The sequence below is a fragment of the Bufo gargarizans genome, chromosome 6 (assembly GCF_014858855.1).
Source record: "Bufo gargarizans isolate SCDJY-AF-19 chromosome 6, ASM1485885v1, whole genome shotgun sequence".
Lineage (NCBI taxonomy): Eukaryota > Metazoa > Chordata > Amphibia > Anura > Bufonidae > Bufo > Bufo gargarizans.
Window position 1 is genome coordinate 326,622,870 of NC_058085.1, and position 20,277 is coordinate 326,643,146.

The 20,277-nt window shown below is 45.9% G+C and overlaps 1 protein-coding gene across 1 annotated transcript in view; it reads right to left on the reverse strand.

The window, feature by feature from the left end:
• The window catches only part of SFXN2 (sideroflexin 2), a 94,806-nt gene that overhangs the window by 73,409 nt on the left and 1,120 nt on the right, over positions 1–20,277 (reverse strand). Inside the window, exon 2 of the mRNA XM_044297511.1 lies at positions 7,124–7,294. Within this exon, the coding sequence (XP_044153446.1) occupies positions 7,124–7,284 (161 nt within the window). The 5' untranslated portion in view covers positions 7,285–7,294. The remainder of the gene's footprint in view (positions 1–7,123; positions 7,295–20,277) is intronic.

Here is a 20,277-nt window from a genome sequence, read left to right on the forward strand (position 1 = left end):
CCATCTAGTTATAGTCTGTGAGGAAGCGGCCAAACCCTTTATTTTGCCCTGAAAGGAAATGAGAAGCTTAGAGGACAATCTCCAAGGTTGAGTAATCTCCAGGTACTGCAATAGACACCTCCTAACATCTAGACAGTGGAATTCTGACTCCTTCCTATTTTTTGGAGAGGCACAGAATGAAGGTAAGATGATGTCCTGAGAACAACGATAGGAAGAAGACACCTTCGGCAAAAATGAAGGATCTGGTGAAATTATCACCCGATCCTCCAAAATATTCAAATACGGCTTTTCAATAGAAAAGGCCGAAATCTCACTCACTCTCCTAGCTGATATAATAGTCAGTAAAAAGGCCAATTTTAATGTTAAAGGGATTCTGTCACCTCTCATAACACAAATTCAGATTTTAAACCAGTCATGCTCCACAGATTACCTTGAATCGGCTTTGCTGTTCTATACTGTAATCCGTCCAGTAGTTTTGCTGAAAAACGACTTTTATAATTATGCTAATTAATCCTGAAGGTGCCCAGAGGGGCGTTATGTTCCACTTTGTGTGCCCAGTAACTCCCCCCTGCAGTGCCCAAAACGCCTTCCTCCTGAATCCCTAACCGCCCACAGCGTCTCATCCCTCTCCCCCCCCTCTCTGACGGCCGAGCGAAGTCTGGCGCAGACGCAGTACCCACTGAGGGCTGCGCCAGTGCGATTTACTGGAGACTGAGGGAAGAGCGAGCATCGGACGTCACTGGGCTCGGCGCATGCCCAGTGACGACGATGAAGCTCCTGCCCTCTGTCTCCAGCAAATCGCACTGGCGCAGCCCTCAGTGGGTACTGCGTCTGCGCGAGACTTCGCTCGGCCGTCAGGGAGGGGGAGGAGAGGGATGAGACGCTGTGGGCGGTTAGGGATTCAGTAGAAAGGCGTTTTGGGCACTGCAGGGGGGCGTTACTGGGTACAAAAAGTGGAACATAACGCCCCTTTGGGCACCTTCAGGATTAATTAGCATAATTATAAAAGTTGTTTTTCAGCAAAACTACTGGACGGATTACAGTATAGAACAGCAAAGCCGATTCAAGGTAATCTGTGGAGCATGACTGGTTTAAAATCTGAATTTGTGTTATGAGAGGTGACAGAATCCCTTTAAAACCTTTATGGAGATCTCCTTAATGGGTTCAAAGGGATCTGACGTAAGGGCAGAAAGTACCAGGCTTAGATCCCATGGTGGAATATTAACTTTATGGACTGGAGCTAACTTTGAGCTTGAACTCAAAAAAGAGCACTTAAGGCCGAAATTTGCACCTTTAAGGTACTGGGCCTAAGCTTCCTCCTCCAACCTTCCTGTAGAAAATCTAACACTAGAGGTAAATCGGGCGCTTCCAGTACATTTACTGGTTTATTTGCGAAAATACAAAAAGGCCCTCCAAACACGTAAGTAGATCTTGGACGTGACTCTTCCGACTTGCCAATAGAGTGTTCACTACCTCCTCTGATAACCCTTTCTTCCTTAAAATCTGCCTTTCAAAAGCCAGGCAGTCAAATGAAGATTCTCTACCGCTGGGTGAAGGATGGGACCCTGAGCTAGAAGTCCCGGGAAGACTGGGAGAACCCAAGGGGAGGCAACTGACATTCTGCGGAGCCAGGAAAACCAAACCCTCCTGGGCCAGAAGGGAGCTATCATGATGACTAGAGCACTCTCCTCCCTTATCTTTTTCAGGACTCTTGGCAATAATTTTAATGGGGGAAAAGCATAAAGAAGTCCCTCTCTCCATGATTGAGCTAGAGCATCCACCGCTGTTGGATGCTTTTCTGGAAAAAGAGAGAAGAACCTCTTTACCTTCCTGTTGATTTTGGTGGCAAAGAGGTCTGTCACTGGAAGACCCCATAATGGAACTATCTTGTTGAATATCTTCTGGTCCAAAGACCATTCTCCTTGATGCAGACGATGGCGGCTTAAGAAGTCTGCTGTCACATTGTCCCTTCCTCTCAGATGTACTGCAGAAATTGACAAAAGAGAATCCTCTGCCACACAAAAGATCTTTTGACTGAGGGACATTAGACTCTGGGATCTGGTACCTTCCTGTCTGTTGATGTATCCCACCGCAGTCATGTTGTCTGAATACATTTTTACATTCCTGACTCTTATTACTTGGAGACTTACCTTCAAGGCTATCCAGATGGCGTATAGCTCCCTGAAATTGTGAGATTGGGACTGAATCTCTGGATCCCAAGATCCCTGAAGAAGAAGGAATTCTATATGGGCCCCCCAACCGTAAGGGCTTGCATCCGTGGTCAGGAGTAAGACATCTTGTCTCTGCCACGGAACTCCCCCGTGGAGTTCGATAGATTCATCGACCACTCCAGCGAGGAAAGCGCCTGGGGCGATAAATTAATCTCCGAGTCCAGAGACAAAGGACTCCTGTCCCAGACTTCCAGAATTTGCAGTTGGAGTGGTCTCGAGTGGAACTGGGCCCACTCCACCCCCGGAATGGCAGCTGTCATAAGCCCTAAAACTGACATGGCTTGTCTTAGGGAAACGGACTGATGGAAAAACAGGTACTGAACTCTGGATCTGATCAGATAGGCTTTGTGAAGTGGAAGCAGGCACATCTGTGACATGGAATCCAGGGTCATCCCTAAAAAGGTGCACACTTGAATTAGACTGGACTTCTCTCTGTTTAGATCCCATCCTAATATGTCCAATACCTTCCTGAACCATGAAATCTGTTCTTCCAGCTGTGTGAAATGTCTGAGAGAGAAGGAGAAAGTCGTCCAGATATGGGATAACAACCAAATCCTTCTCCCTCAAATGGACCATCATTTCTGCTATAATCTTTGTGAATACTCTAGGGACCTGCGACAACCCGAAGGGGAGCGCTCGAAATTGCACATGCAGGACCCTGTCCTCTAACTGTATAGGGACATGGTAGTAGGCATCCCTGAGATCCAGTGATGCCATAAAACAATTTTGAAACAGATTTAAAATCACTGACTTGATCATTTCCATACGAAATCTCTCATACACTAGAAATTGGTTCAGAAGTTTCTTATTTATTATTGTACGATAGGAGCCGTTCGGCTTCTTTACAAAAAAGAGGGTTGAATAAAACCCTTTTGCTCTTTCTTGCACTGGCACTTCCAACAGAACATTCTTTTCAAATAGGAAAGATACCTCTGAAACTATGGCTGCCTGTTTCTGAGGACTTGAACGATAATCTGTTATAACAAATCTTTCTGACGGCAACCTCTGAAAATGTATCCTGTAACCTTCCCTTAGGATGGATATTATCCATGCGCTGTTTGATATTTTTTGCCACTGTTCTGCAAAGTGAGAAAGCCGACCTCCTACCAGGGTCCTGGCGTCATTGTGGCTGCTTCTTTGAGGTCTCTGCTCTGGAAAAAAGACCTTCTGGTAGTACCTGAAGTTTGCCTAGACACCTCCTTTCTCCTATAACCACCCCTATTTGTCTGAGAACGGAAGGGTCTCTTAGGGGGTTGTTGACTGGTGGAAGGGAACCCCTTCTTTCTGTCTGAGGCCTTCTCAAGCCTACTCCAATAGTTTGGCCTTGGAGGTAGAATCTCCCTTGCAATCCTTCAACCAAATGGCTCTACGTGCTGAATTAGATAGGGCGGAATCTGTAGCAGAAAATTTTAACAAATAAGCCGACGCATCGGCTAGAAAATCAATGGCACTAAAAATAGTGGGAAATGAAGACAACAGCTGCTCTCTAGGGGTTCCTTCCTTTATATGATTCTCAAAATGTTTTAGGGATCTAGCCAAGGAAGTGGCCGCAATGGCAGGTCTAAAAGCTCCTGCCGTAGCCTCCCAGCTCTTTTTTAAATAAATGTATGCCCTTCTATCCATGGGGTCTTTTAGGGAGCCTGTGTCTTCGAATATAAGGGCCGCTTTTTTGCTAATCTTTGCGACTGGGGCATCTAGTTTTGGGGCCCTATCCTAACAAGCAGAGATTTCCTCATAAAATGGATATTTACATTTTAGGGAAGAGGGAATAAAAAAATTCCTATCTGGTTTACTCCATTCCCTATTGATAACAGCAGCAATATTTTCATGTACATCAAATCCCTTAAAAAAATGGAGTCCCGTACAGACTGTGGCGCTTTATAATCGTCTAACCCCATGGTGGCTCTGACAACCCTGAGCAGAGAGTTAATATTCTCGGGCTAAAAAAAGCCGTCATCCCGCTACATGATCATCAAAGGATTCATCTGATGACAGTCTTTCTCCCTCTTCCTCCAATCCTGACAGTAATTCCTGATCGCTGGGGGGGGGGGGGGGGGGGGGGCTGCAGAGGTGCTGGGGCGACCTTCTAAGAGGCTGTTAACCGACTCCTTTACTGACTCTTTAACTTCATCCCGGATCATCTGTTTTAGACTGGTCATAAGAGACGGGGCCTCATTCTCCAATAACTTGCTTACACAGGTCTGACAGATAGGCTTTCCCCAGCCCAAGGGTAAGTTTTTCTTACATATAGCACACCCTCTATCTTTAGACCTGGAGCCCCTTTTACTCTCCTTGGAGACCTAGATACAGAAAAAAAGGCTCATAAGAAACTGCAATCTAGAGTTTATGGGGTATTCACCCCTCTTACCCCACCCTGGTACCGAAGATTCATTGGTTGTTTCAGTGGGATCTGCACGCAGTGTCTGCTCCATGATCACACGCTGCAGTACGCAATATGGAGAAACAGACTGCTAGCCTCTTCTCCGGCTAGCAGTAGGAGCTGGCTGAACTTTAACTCTGCCGGGAGCGCACCGGCTCCTCCCACTTCAGGTCTAAAGCATTGTGCTTTCCCCCTACTGCCGGAACCCGTAAGTGCGTCAAACGCCGGCAGCCGAACATGCGGACACGGCCGCAGAGGTCCGCGCGGCCGGGAGGCACGCAAACCTCCCGAACCGAGAAGGGACCGGAGCGGGAGAAAGAGTCAGAGGATCAGTCTCTGCAGCGGCTTCCTCAGAAGTCTTACGCCGCCGGGTGTAAGCCCTCCTTATAATTCAATACACGGGGCGCCCGCAACTCCTTAGATTCCTCTTGGCTGTGATATATCCAACCCTGTCCCTGTGGTTTCCTGTCCTGAGGAGGGGGCGGACACTATCCAAGGGTGCTGTCATAAATAAAGTATCGCTGGTCTTGTCCCTTTTTACATCTTTTATTTGGGCTTGGACCTTCATCCGACGGCACAATCAGGTATATAGACCTCTACAAAAAGTACTTAATTTCCCCTGGACTAGTGTAATGTCGACCAAAGCCAATGATTTTGGCAGGTCTGGCCGACCACCTAATGTCCAACTGCAGATGTCAGGAGAATAAAGAATTGAGCTGATCGATTTAAACATGCCTGATCCTTTTGTTCTCCGAGGAGATAAGCCACCATCAAAAGTGTCTGACTCCTCATTGACAACTCATACATGCTTGACTGAAATAAGCTGTAGGTGAATGGGACAGTCGGGAAAGATCACTGGTGGCCAAACGAGTGTTCTGCCAACAGCTTTTGAAGGTGTATGACCCTTTACTGTCTTCTCCCCATTTAGGAGCATTCTTTTATAAATGGGGAGTCAGGAGGAACAATTGGTGGCCCAAAGAGGCATCCGACCAACAATTATTTAATGTGTATGGCCAGCCATATGTAGCGATGTGTGTTGTACAATGCATTCGGAAAGTCTTCAAACCCTTTCACTTTTTTCACATTTTGTTATGTTGTAGCCTTGTGCTAAAATAAAAAAAATAATCAAGTCTTCCAGCATGAATCTGTACTTAATACCCCAAAATGAGAAAGTATTTAGACCCTTTGGTACAACACTTGACATTTAGCTCTGGAACTTCTTAATTCTCTTGATCATCTTTGAGATGTTTCTACACCTTGATTTGAGTCCACCTGTGGTAAATGTAGTTGATTGGACATGATTTGGAAAGACACATCCCTGTCTAACAAGACTATGACCCTAAGCACACAGCCAAAGCAACACAGGAGTGGCTTAGGGAGAACTCTGTGCATGTCCTTGAGTGGCCCAGCCAGAGCCCTGACTTGAACCCAATTGAACATCTCTGGAGAAACCTGAAAATAGTTGTCCACTGATGGTCCCCATCCAACCTGACAGAGCTTGAGAGGATCTGCGGAGAAGAATGGCAGAAAATCCCCAAATCCAGGTGTGCAAATCTTGTGGTGTCATACCCAAGAAGACTGGAGGTTGTAATAGCTGCCAAAGGTGCTTCAACTTAGTCCTGAGCAAAGGGTCTGAATACTTATGTCAATGCAAGATTTTAGTTTTTCCTTCTCCAGAAATTATCAAAGATTTTGAACATTCTGTTTTCACTTTCTCATTATGGGGTATTGAGGGCAGAATGATGGGAAACACTTGATCTTTTTTTTCTTTTAGCACAGGGCTGCAACATAACAAAATGTAAAAAAGGTTAATGGGTCTGAAAACTTTCTGAACATATTGTATCTTTTCCTAGAATTCTACATTGTGACCTTCCCCTGCTACTCCTCCTAGAAATGTAGGAATAAACTGACAAATGGATGTTACCAGTTGGGGGTGTATCCCTACATAGTCTGACATTGTTCACAGTGCTGACAGTGCCAGACTGTATAGGGACACACTTCTTTTACAAAGGGAATGGTAATACCCAGCTGGCAATTTATTCTTACATTTCTAGGTCGAATAAACAAAATGAAGAGTTTTAAGAAAAGATGCTTGAAAATTGTGGGGAATGTGAGACATTAAATATTAAAGAGGTTTTCCAGGATTTTTATATTGATGACCTACCCTAAGGATAGACAATCAATATCTGACTGATTGGCATCTGAAAGCCAACACCCCTGACGATCAGATGTTCCCAAATAGCTGCAGAATTGGAAATAGGCACCAGAACTTGGAGCTGATTACAGCAGCATCGCTCCCATTCACATGGGAGCTGTAATCAGTTCCGTCTACTGTACAATGGATGGAGCTGAGTAGTTCCAGCACTGGAAGATACTTGGGAACAACTGTTCGGCCGAGGTGCGCGGTGTTGGACTCCCCACAATCAGATATTGATGGCCTATCCTAAGAATAGGTCATCAATATAAAAATCCTGGAGAACTCCTTTAACAGTCTGTGACTCTCTGAAATTACCTGCATGCTTCAACGAGAATTTTGGCTTTGTCCAGCTCTTGCTCTGACACAACCACCGTCCTGGGGTCCGTAATGTTGAAGAAGTGCTTCAGCCTGCCCATGAACGTACTCTGGTCCCATCTTGGGGCATCAATGTTAAACTTGGAAACGTCAACTTCCATTTTTGTAAACCTGGTTTAAATGAAAAGGAATAAGATATAATATGGAATCAGGCAACTGATAGATCAGAATAAGGCCTCATGCACACGGCCGTTGTTCGGCTGTTCCGTGCATTGGGGACAGCAATTTGCAGTCCCCAATGCACGTGTAACAGCTGTGCGGTGGCAGAGATGGATCGAGACCCATTCAACTTGAATGGGTCCGTGATCCGTCCACACCGTAAAAAAATAGAACATGTTCTATTTTTATTGCGGTGCGGAGGCACGGACAAAAAAACCATGGAAGCACTCCTTAGTTCCGCGGGCTTCCGATCTGTGCTTCCATTCCACACCGCATCTCCCGGATTGCGGACTCATTCAAGTGAATGCGTCCGCAACCGTGATGCGGGGTGCAAACGGCCGGTGCACGTGTATTGCGGATGCGCTGTATGCGGGCCGCAATACGGCCCGGGGCTGGGCAACGGCCGTATGCACGAGGCCTAAACCGGATATCTGCAGGCCGGCTCCATCACTTCATCCTCCTCGTCCATTGCCAACAGGTCCATATAATCAAACATACAGCCATGTAATTTCCAATCAGATGCATTCACATAAAGCAGCATGGTCCAAAAACAGTTTTACCTTTATTTATTTATTGGAGCATATTTATCAAGCTCGTCTGTTTTTTAGACTGCAATTAGACTGGAGTAGTGGATTTAGGGTACTTTCACACTTGCGGCAGAGAGATCCGGCAAGCAGTTCCGTTGCCGGAACTGCCTGCCGGATCAGGCAAAATGTATGCTAAGGGCTCTTTCACACCTGCGTTCTTTTCTTCCGGCATAGAGTTCCGTCGTCGGGGCTCTATGCCGGAAGAATCCTGATCAGGATTATCCCAATGCATTTTGAATGGAGAGAAATCCGTTCAGGATGCATCAGGATGTCTTCAGTTCAGGACCGGAACGTTTTTTGGCCGGAGAAAATACCGCAGCATGCTGCCCTTTTTGCTCCGGCCAAAAATCCTGAACACTTGCCGCAAGGCCGGATCCGGAATTAATGCCCATTGAAAGGCATTGATCCGGATCCGGCCTTAAGCTAAACGTCGTTTCGGCGCATTGCCGGATCCGACGTTTAGCTTTTTCTGAATGGTTACCATGGCTGCCAGGACGCTAAAGTCCTGGCAGCCATGGTAAAGTGTAGTGGGGAGCGGGGGAGCAGTATACTTACCGTCCGTGCGGCTCCCGGGGCGCTTCAGAGTGACGTCAGGGTGCCCCACGCGCATGGATGACGTGATCGCATGGCACGTCATCCATGCGCATGGGGCGCTCTGACGTCATTCTGGAGCGCCTAAGGGAGCCGCACGGACGGTAAGTATGCCGCTCCCCCGCTCCCCACTACTACTATGGCTACCAGGACTTTACTAGCATCCTGGCTGCCATAGTAACACTGAACGCATTTTGAAGACGGATCCGTCTTCAAATGCTTTCAGTTTACTTGCGTTTTTCCGGATCTGGCGTGTAATTCCGGCAAATGGATCCGGACAACGCAAGTGTGAAAGAGGCCTAACTGATGGCATTAGTAAGACTGATCAGGATCCTGATCAGTCTTAAAAATGACTGATCAGTCGAAAAAATGCATTGAAATGCCGGATCTTTCCGGTGTCATCCGGCCAAACGGATCCAGCATTTATTTTTTTCACCTTTTTTTCAGTCTGCGCATGCGCAGAACGGAAGGACGGATCGTAGCATGCTGCGGTTTTCTCTTTTGCCTGATCAGTCAAAACGACTGAACTGAAGACATCCTGATGCAAGCTGAACGGATTACTCTCCATTCAGAATGCATGGGGATAAAACTGATCAGTTCTTTTCCGGTATAGAGCCCCTAGGACGGAACTCTATGCTGGAAAAGAAAAACGCAAGTGTGAAAGTACCCTTACCTGTCAGTATTTTGCAGGCTATTTATTAAAAGTCACAAAGCAGTTGATGAATGAAGCGAGGCATCTTTGTGTTAGTCAGGTCTCTGGCGGTTCAATTTCAATTAGACAGGTCTAATAAGTATTCGCATGAAAAAAAAGGCACAAATGTGCTGTGAAAAGTTGCAGGTCTACCTGAAAGTGCGACTTTTAATGCAAAAAAATCCACACTTCTCTACTCAAAAAAGGAATAAAAATAAGCTAGCTCTTGAGCGGACTAAAAATGAGACTGTTTTTGCTTACATCACAGTCGTTACAAAGGCGCTTCTATATAAATAGAATGAAAAAAGTTGCAAAAATGAGACATCTGCAGAAGTAGTCTAAAACTTCTAAATCGTCGAACAAGGCACAAATGTCTCCAAAACAGGTTCAGTAGTAAATGGGCCTAAAAAAGCAGACACAAGCATAATAAGTGTGTCCCATTGTATTTTTGGTTTTTGCAGTATGGAGGCTTAAGGGGTTTTAAAATGTTACAACTGTTTATGTCGCAAAACCCAAAAACATGTATAACATTTTTTTTTTTTAAAAAGGTGGAAAAACTGCACGAAGTAGAATGAGTTAGAACATTAGCTAAGTGACTTTCAGAGGGGAGACTGTAATACTGCAGGATATCCCCTTTTCAAGAGCGGATAAAGTAAGGGCATGCAGAACCGCACTACCGACTTTTGAAGTGCAACAGCGTTCAAACCAGGGCTGTGGAGTCGGAGTCGGAGTCGGAGTCAATTTTGGGTACCTGGAGTCGGAGTCGGCAAAAAATGGACCGACTCCGACTCCTACTAAATTTAAATTGGAATAAAAAATAAAAAAAAAGCAAGTTTAAATGTCCGAATTCATAAACAGTTATAATTAATGACTTCTCTACTGTAAGAATAAAGGCCAATGCATGCCTCACGTAACCGCAAAACAAACGCGTTCAGTGATGTGAAGAAGCATGCTTTTCATATGCTTCACTATATGGCACGCAATGCACAATTTGGAGTGGCAATACATATACTTTCCATTGTGTTGTGTTCTGATGTTACAGGGAACACAATGCCCATGGTTTACCTAACCTCTCACTGATAAGGGATTAAGTAAATATGTGTTTTGCAGGACTAGAGACACTTGTATAAGTGAAGGGACTGGAGGGTCAATAGTTCAAGACTGAAGCTGTAAACCATTGGAAAAACTGCTGTCATTCAGCTAAGGCCCCATGCACACGGCCGTGTTTCACGGCCGTGGAACCGCGGCCTGGATCCCTCCTGAGAGCAGGAGCGCACGGCGTCACTGGTTGCTATGACGCCGTGCGCTCCCTGCTGCCGGCACAGTACAGTAATACACTGGTATGATCTATACCAGTGTATTACTGTACTGTGCCGGCAGCAGGGAGCGCACGGCGTCATAGCAACCAGTGACGCCGTGCGCTCCTGCTCTCAGGAGGGATCCAGGCCGCGGTTCCACGGCCCGCACACGGCCGTGTGCATGGGGCCTAAGGCTATAAAACGTGTAAACTCAGAATGTTATCTTAAACTTTAAACATGACTATGGGATTCTTCTAGGGAAATCATGTTTTAAAATAAATGTCCCTTCCTGGATCCTCCCACTGCCCGATGTTCAGCAGAAGATCAGCACACAAAGGAGAAGGTAGCAGCTTCTGCCCAACTACCTCTCTGTGCTAGAAGAGCTTAGAAGAACTTCTTTCTTTCCTTCAAGGAATGTATAAAATACATTTGCATATTAAATACAGAGGAGTCGGAGTCGGGGAGTCGGAGTCGGAAGTACAAAAAACTGAGGAGTCGGAGTCGGAGCATTTATCTACCGACTCCACAGCCCTGGTTCAAACAGTGTCTAACCCAGTGACACAGAACAAAACTACCATAATTCTAGGTCTGGCATGTGCCAGATACGTCAACGGGGTGCGACTCCGCCAGCGGACATGTTATCAGCCACGTTGAAAGTCATCAGCTGATTGCGGACTGACAGGTTGTTCATAATACAGACCCATAGGGACCTAATGTGCCAACAGACAGGGTCTGCACATATCATACTGGACATGAAGGCCAATACATTTTTGCTTTATTTCCTAACATTGTTCTTAACACATTACATATAAAACTTTCCAATTGGGACTGGGGAGTAACGGGGTCATTATTAGGCGTATCTGTGGTGCATATTGCGGCGCAAAGGTCCTTTGCGCCGCAATCTGTGACTTCTCCCCGCTCACGCCAGGTCTAAAAAAGGTGACACGGAGTGGGCGTGGAAGGGCACGGGCCGGCAGGTCTGTCTCATTTACCATTTTCTACGCCTGGTTTAGGTGTAGAAAATTGTCTAAATTTAAAGGGGTTATCCAAGAGTATAAAATGTCCCCTCATATGCCGGGCCCCCCACATCGGCTGCTCTCCCCCCCGACACTGGATGTTTTCATCCGTCTGTGTGCAGGGAGAAGCGGCAGTGCGGGGACCAGGAGCGCCACGGGGAGCAGGGTAAGTGTATTCCATGTGGGGGGCCCGGCATATGAGGGGACATTTTATACTCTTGAAAAAAATAAAAACTTTAAGCCAGCTAGGAAGCTGTCTTACATTTAGAAGCGACGGTGGATCCGCGGAAGTTATGAAGAGGCTGGCGCCTCTACATAACTCCGGCAATCCACCGCCAGCACAGGGGCTTATTAAGACTGGCATCCGTATTGCATTAATTTTTTTGCAGTTCCATTGTTACAATGCCTATCCTTGTCCACAAAACGGACAAGAATAGGACATGTTCTATCTTTTTTGCGGGGCTATGGAACGGACATACGGATGCGGATGCACACGGTGTGCTGTCGGCATTTTTTGCGGACCCATTTCAATGGGTCCGCATCCTATCTGCAAAAAATTTAACTAACACGGAAACAAAATACATTCGTGTGCATGAGGCCTAACACTGACAGCATTATGTCAGTGTTGTCCAATACATTCCAGAACTCTAAGGCTGGGTTTACACGGGCATTGCGGGTGACGTGCAGGAACAGATGCGGGTGCGTTGCGGGAAAATGCACGATTTTTCCCCGTGAGTGCAAAGTGTTTTAATGCATTTTGCACGCGCATGAGAAAAAATCGGCATGTTTGGTACCCAGACCCGAACCTCTTCACAGAAGTTCGGGTTTGGGTTAGGTGTTTCGTAGATTTTATTATTTTCACTTATAACATGGTTATAAGAGAAAATAATAGCATTCTTAATACAGAATGCATAGTACAATAGTGATGGAGGGGTTAACAAAAAAAAGATAAAAATTTAACTCACCTTAATCCACTTGTTTGCGCAGCCGGGCTTCTCTTATTTCTTCTTCTTTGAGGAAAAGGACCTTTGGTGACGTCACTGTGCTCATTACATGGTCCATCACCATGGTGATGGATCATGTGATGGACCATGTGATGAGCGCAGTGACGTCACCAAAGGTCCTTTTCCTCAAAGAAGAAGACAGATGAGAAGCCGGGCTGTGCAAACGGATTAAGGTGATTTAAATATAAATATATTTTTTTTTTAACCCCTCTATCACTATTTTACTAAGCATTCTGTATTAAGAATGAGAATAAACCATGTTATGTTATAAGGGAAAATAATAAAGATCGGGTCCCCATCCCGATAGTCTCCTAGCAACTATGCGTGAAAATCGCACCGCATCCACACTTGCTTGCGGATGCTTGCGATTTTCACGCAGCCCCATTCACTTCTATGGGGCCTGCGTTGCGTAAAAAACACAGAATATAGAACATGCTGCGATTTTCACGCAACACACAAATGATGCGTGAAAATTACCGCTTATGTGCACAGCCCCATAGAAATGAATAGGTCCGGATTCACTGCAGGTGCAATGCGTTGACTTCACGCATTGCACCCGTGCGGAAAACTCGCCCATGTGAAAGGGGCCTAAGGGTTACATACAGTGCCTTGCAAAAGTATTCACCCCCTTGACTTTTTCTCATGTTTTGTTACATTACAGCCTCAAGTTCAATGTTGTTTTGTTAATCTGATTTGTATGTGATGGATCAGAACACAATAGTCTAAGTTGGTGAAGTGAAATGAGAAAAATATATAAATAAAACTATAGAAATAGAAAACAGAAAATTGGCATGTGCGTATGTATTCACCCCCTTTGTTAGAAGCCTATAAAAAGCTCTGGTGCAACCAATTGCCTTCAGAAGTCACATAATTAGTGAAATGATGTCACCTGTGTGCAATCTAAGTGTCACATGATCTGTCATTACATATACACACCTTTTTTTTGAAAGGCCCCAGAGGCTGCAACACCTAAGCAAGAGGCATCACTAACCAAACACTGCCATGAAGACCAAGGAACTCTCCAAACAAGTAAGGGACAATATTGTTGAGAAGTACAAGTCAGGGTTAGGTTATAAAAAAATATCCAAATCTTTGATGATCCCCAGGAGCACCATCAAATCTATTATAACCAAGGAAAGAACATGGCACAACAGCAAACCTGCCAAGAGATGGCCGCCCACTAAAACTCACGGACCGGGCAAGGAGGGCATTAATCAGAGAGTCAGCACAGAGACCTAAGGTAACCCTGGAGGAGCTGCAGAGTTCCACAGCAGAGACTGGAGTATCTGTTCATAGGATGACAATAAGCCGTACGTTCCATAGAGTTGGGCTTTATAACAGAGTGGCCAGAAGAAAGCCATTACTTTCAGCTAAAAACAAAAAGGCTCGTTGGGAGTTTGTGAAAAGGCATGTGGGAGACTCCCAAAATGTATGGAGGAAGGTGCTCTGGTCTGATGAGACTAAAATTGAACTTTTCGGCCATCAAAGAAAACGCTATGTCTGGCTCAAACCCATCACATCACCCAAAGAACACCATCCCCACAGTGAAACATGGTGGTGGCAGCAACATGTTGGGGGGATGTTTTTCAGCAGCCGGGAGTGGGAAACTGATCAGAGGTGAGGGAAAGATGGATGGTGCTAAAGACAGGGATATTCTTCAGCAAAACCTGTACCACTCTGTGCGTGATTAGAGGCTCGGACGGAGGTTCACCTTCCAGCAGAACACACTGCTAAAGCAACACTTGATTGGTTTAAGGGGAAACATGTAAATATGTTGGAATGGCCGAGTCAAAGCCCAGATCTCAATCCAATAGGAAATCTGTGGTCAGACTTAAAGATTGCTGTTCACAAGCGCAAACATCCAACCTGAAGGACCTGGAGCACTTTTGCAAGGAGGAACGGGCAAAAATCCCAGTGGTAAGATGTGGGAAGCTCATAGAGACTTATCCAAAGCGTCTTAGAGCTGTGATTGCTGCAAAAGGTGGCTCTACAAAGTATTGACTTTAGGGGGGTGAATAGTTATGTACATTGACTTTTTCTGTTATTTTGTCCTATTTGTTGTTTGCTTCACAATATAAAAAAAAAAACATCTTCATAGTTGTGGGCATGTTGTGTAAACTAAATGATGCAAATCCTTAAACAATCCATGTTAATTCCAGGTTGTGAGGCACCAAAATACGAAAAAAAGTCAAGGCGGGTGAATACTCTTGCAAGGCACTGTAGCATCATAAATCAATACAATGCTATGCGACCCCGTCATTGCCGGGAGGTCAGGCCGGGAGCTGCCACATACTTACGCTGCGAGTCAGATGCGTGGAACTTGCTCGTCTGAAATGGGCCTAAGGCTCCCTGAACACAGTGCGGATTCTGTGTGGAAAAACTGCAGCGTAATACAGCACCGACAAAGTGAACGAGATCTAACAAATCTCATGTACACTTTGCTTTTTCATTCTGGGCAGAAATTGACCTGCTGTGTGGATTTAGAAATTTGCAACATGTCAATTGGTGCTGAGATTTTTTTGGTGCAGATTTCACCCTTTGCAATGCTGTGAGTTCAAGCCAGGGGAGCAGTGTCCAGTCTGGGAAATGTGCCAGTCACACGGACCGAACGCGCTTGCGTGAAACTGGCCTTAGGATACGTTCACGTAGGACAGAAATGCTGCAGATTTTCTGCAACACTACTGCTGGAAACCGGCATCAAATGATGCACTTTTTGCTGCAGATTTCATCTTGGCTATACTGCGTATATTGTGCAGATTTTAGTCTTTGCACTAAAAAGGGTGAACTCAACAATGAAAATCTGCAGTATAAATTGACACGCTGCGGATTTAAAATATGTGCATCAGCGTGCGGGTGAGATTAAGTAAAATCTAATTCAATTTTTAGATAAGGTAGCATGGTGGCTAGTAAAGTACTAGAGGGGGTGTATATCTCATCCAGAATGCTTAGATGGGTGAGGTAAAAGAATCCAGGAAAGCTGGGTAGTTTCAGAAAAGTGTAGTTTGCTGAGACACTTTTCTTTATAGTGTTTTAAAGAGGACCTTTCACCTAAAAAAAAAAATGTAAACTAAGACTATAGCGTTACTTACATGCCCCCATGATTTCTTGAACGTTAATTCTTTTTTCATTCTGTGCCCCCGTTTGTCCGCTATGCCCCCCGGAATAATTCCCGCCGTCTATGCTAATGAGCCAGCCTCAAATGGGCTGGCTTTAAAAGTTCTCCTGGTCGTGATAGACGAAATCGCTCCAGTTCTCTGAAGTCTCGCGAGAACTGGAGCGTCTTCTCCCTGGCTAAGAGCGGAGCGCGCTGATTGGATGCGCTCCGTGCCAGGGAGAAGATGGAAGGCACGACCGGGAGAACTTTTAAAGCCAGCCCATTTGAGGCTGGCTTATTAGCATAGACGGCGGGAATTATTCCGGGGGGCATAGAGGACAAACGGGGGCACAGAATGAAAAAAGAATTAACATTCAAGAAATCATGGGGGCATGTAAGTAACGCTATAGTCTTAGTTTACATTTTTTTTTTAGGTGAAAGGTCCTCTTTAAGGGCCTGGATTTTTATAAAATGGCATATTGGTGTTGGCACATGCCATTCCCTCCCCACTCCAGTACACCACTTTTCCCTAGCCTGAGGTGTAGCTGCTGGGCTCGTTACTGTGGGCAGAAATACAGAGCTGAAAGCCTCATTTAATGTCTGGAAGCTGCATGATCTGTTGGCTGAGGATAGCCTGGTCTCCCTGTTTATGTTAACGTACCTAGGTGAGTTAAACTTCTGTATAGTTAGCGCCCAGACAGCCAAGGACTTTTCTTGTTTACGTTCTATTTTGGTGTCAACTGTATATCTAGGCTGGAAAATAAACTGCTGAATCCTGGACTTTTAAACTGCTGAATCCTGTGAAGTCTGTCATTGTTGACCCCATCTACAAGCACATACCCTCAGTTAAAACTAAAACTAAGGGCTGTTCAAAAAACCAGAGGTGGTAAAATAATGTACATTTGTATATAAGTTAAAGGGTTTCTGAACCTGAAGATATCGCCATTTTCACCCAGGCATCCCCCCTGATATGAGCATGCCCCCCTCATATGAGATACTCCCCTTTGCACTGGCGCAGGGCATGGGCTTTTTCTGGAGATCTGATGACATTCCGGGCTCTCCATGGGGAAAGTGAGGCGGAGGCTTCCACCTAGCAGTGTTCCCGGTGATGTCACTGGCACTAATGGGGGGCTTTAGCACTGCCCTAGCCTGTAAAACGGATAGGGCAGCACTAAAGCCCACCCATCTGTGCCAGTGACATCACCGGGAACACTGCTAGACGGAAGCCTCCACTTAAAGGGGTTCTGCAGTTTGTTTAAACTGATGATCTATTCTCCGGACAGATCATCAGCATCTGATCGGCGGGGGTCCGACACTCGGGACCCCCGCCGATCAGCTGTTTGAGAAGGCAGCAGCGCTCCAGCAGCGCCGCGGCCTTCTCACTGTTTACTGCTGGCCGAGTGACGTCACGACTAGTATCAACTAGCCTGGGCGGGGCTAAGCTCCATTCAAGGGAACGGAGCTTAGCCCCGCCCAGGCCAGTGATACTAGTCGTGACGTCACTGGGCCTGCGGAAAACAGTGAGAAGGCCGCGCCGCTGCTGGAGCGCTGCTGCCTTCTCAAACAGCTGATCGACGGGGGTCCCGGGTGTCGGACCCCCGCCGATCAGATGCTGATGATCTATCCATAGGATAGATCATCAGTTTAAAAAAACTGCAGAACCCCTTTAAAAGTGTAAAAAATATAAACAAACAGCCCTTGCCCTATGTGATCCAGCACAGGGCAAGGGAGAGCATCAGAGCATTTAATGCTCATGTAAGAGGAGCCGGAGGGGTGAAAAGTAAGATATATCCATGTTCAGCTCTGAATCCGGAAAACCCCTTTAAAAGGTAAGCTAAACTTCCATAGAAATGACGTTGCCCTTGGTTTGCGTTACAAGCACTGACCCAATTAGCCATCATGCTACTCAAAGACTGATCCGCTGTTAAAATGTGCGGTCATGTTTTATAAAGATTATCCACCATAAAGGTGTGTCTAATTTATGTAAATGAAAGCTCAATCTCTGTATAATAAAAAGTTCTGCATGAAATTTCTCATGCTTGTCAACAATCCATACAACCCTAAAGCAGTGCATACATGAGAGCTTGTCAGCCCACAGCTATCTCTCCTCGCCCTCCCATGCACATGCATGACTGGTTTGTCCTGTGAAAGGGAGAAAGCCAGCGTCAGGCACCTCTGTCAGGTGGCTTATTTCCACAAAAATGAAAGGATTGGGGAGGTTGAAATCCAACATGCACGATTTTTCTGTCCCCTGCCATCTGGGTGTACCGACAGGTAGGGAACAGCGCAGCCCTGAACTCCACCCACACCACTGTATCTACCTTCTTGCACAAACTGCCCTAAAGGACGGCCCACAACTTGGCGACGGTCCCTGACTTGACTAAGTGCATGGGTTTAAATTTAATGGGGTAAAAGAGTAGTCAGCCATGTTCACAGTGGGGAGCTGTTGCAAACAGAGGCTCTCACTTTGGCAAACCTGGCATGTGTATTAGACCGTTGGACATTTTTTTTTTGTACATATCCTTTGCCGCAGTTGCTTTGGGAGCCTCCTCTTTTTTGATTAATTCCTAGTTAGGGTTACAGAAAGGGCATAAAAATATAAAATATAATCTGGTCCTAGTTCTATTCTCTCTGTCCTATATCATGTGTGGTTATGGAAATTATATTCATATCCAGCATACAAATATGAAAGGGACCAATAATTGAGGATGACCAGACTAGGGCTGAAACGATTCCTCGAATTAATTGATTAACTTGACACAAATCCTCGAATCGATGATTTGTTTGTGCCATGTGACAACAGAGTGTGAGTAAAGAGCTTGCTATTCGTGGTCACCCGCCTGCTCGCACAACGCTGCACTGAATCCTGACGTACACACATCGTCAGGACATTTTAGTTCACTGGCGCTGCGGCTGGGCACTGATGGCTAGGAGGGGGAGTGGGGGAGCTGGTGGCATTGGGGGAGAAGCTGATGGCATTGGGGGAGGAGCTGATGGCACTGGGAGGGGGAGAGCTGATGGCACTGGGGGGAGCTGATGGCACTGGGTGTGGGGGGGAGGTGATGGCACTAGGGTGGGAGAGAGCCGATGGCACTAGGGTGGGAGAGAGCCGATGGCACTAGGGTGGGGGGGGGGGAGCTGGTGGCATTGGGGGAGGAGCTGATGGCACTAGGGTGGGAGAGAGCTGATGGCACTAGGGTGGGAGAGAGCTGATGGTATTCAGTTGGGTGAGAGCTGATGTCACTGTGGGAGTGGAGCTGAAGGCACTGGGGGATGGTGGAGATGATGGCACTGGGGGATAGTGGAGATGATGGCACTGGGGGATAGTGGAGATGATGGCACTGGGGGATAGTGGAGATGATGGCACTGGGGGATAGTGGAGATGATGGCACTGGGGGATAGTGGAGATGATGGCCCTGGGGGATAGTGGAGATGATGGCACTGGGGGGAACTGATACACTTGGGCTGATCGCACTGGGGGGAATGAAGGGTGTTTGGGACTGATGGCAGGGGGTCTGATGAGTTTTTATAAAGGAAAACAGTCTATTAATTCATTTTTTCTTATTAGATTACTCAATTAATCGTAAAAATAATCTGTAGAATGCTTGATTTCTAAAATAATAGTTTACTGCAACCCTAGACCAGACGACCTACGCATCATGGCTGTATGGTCTTTTAGGCCTCATGCACACAGCCGTGTCGGTATTTCATGCCTCAAAATACGGATACCCTGTGTGTATACGCCTATCAATAAAAAAGGGCTATTCTCGTCCGCAGTATGGACATGTTCTATCATTTGCAAAATGGCGACATGGATCCACAAAATATACGGCTCAGTGGGTGACCCCATAGAAATGAATGTATCGGTGTGGATAGCACATTGGTGATAAATACTGTCGTGCGCTTGAGGCCTTACTTCGCAACTTAATTCATATTGAATGAGCAAATACTAAACTCAAGAAACAAGAAAAAAATATTGTAACATTGACCTCGGGGCAATCATTACCCAGATAAATGACTGTAAAGTCGATAGGACGGCATGTCGAAATCGTGCCCTTGTATAACTGGTGAGATGAACGAATTTCCGGTTATAAAATTAGTTTGCGATTTGTTTACTGGCAAAAGGTGAATTGCGTTATGGATTCCGTTACCACGGACCATAACGCAATTCTATGCCTTTAGAGGCATTCCGTCATAATAGAAGTCTATGGCTGCATAATGGATCCTTCCCGTTTCCGTTATGCAGAAGAGGACTCCCCTGAATAACGGAAACGCAACGGATCCGTTTTGCAGCACATAGACTTCTATTATGACAGAAGAAAAAACAGAATGCCTCTACAGGTATTCCCTTATGCATTCCGTCATAGAATTGCGATATGGTCCGTGGTTAACGGAATCCATAACGCAATTCACCTTTTACCAGTAAACGAAGCGTGTACGAATTTCTAAATATGAAACTCGCTCATCTGTATTAACCGGTTATACATCTGTGCGATTCAGAGACCAACCTGAACAAGGCGGAAGCTGGGAAAGTGAGTTCATGTTTCACTGTAAAAAAATAAAAATATACCATGATCCCAACTCTACCCAAAAAAAAAACGAAATCCGACAAACAAGGGCAATACAACCCGAACGTGGCAGCTCTGACTGGGTG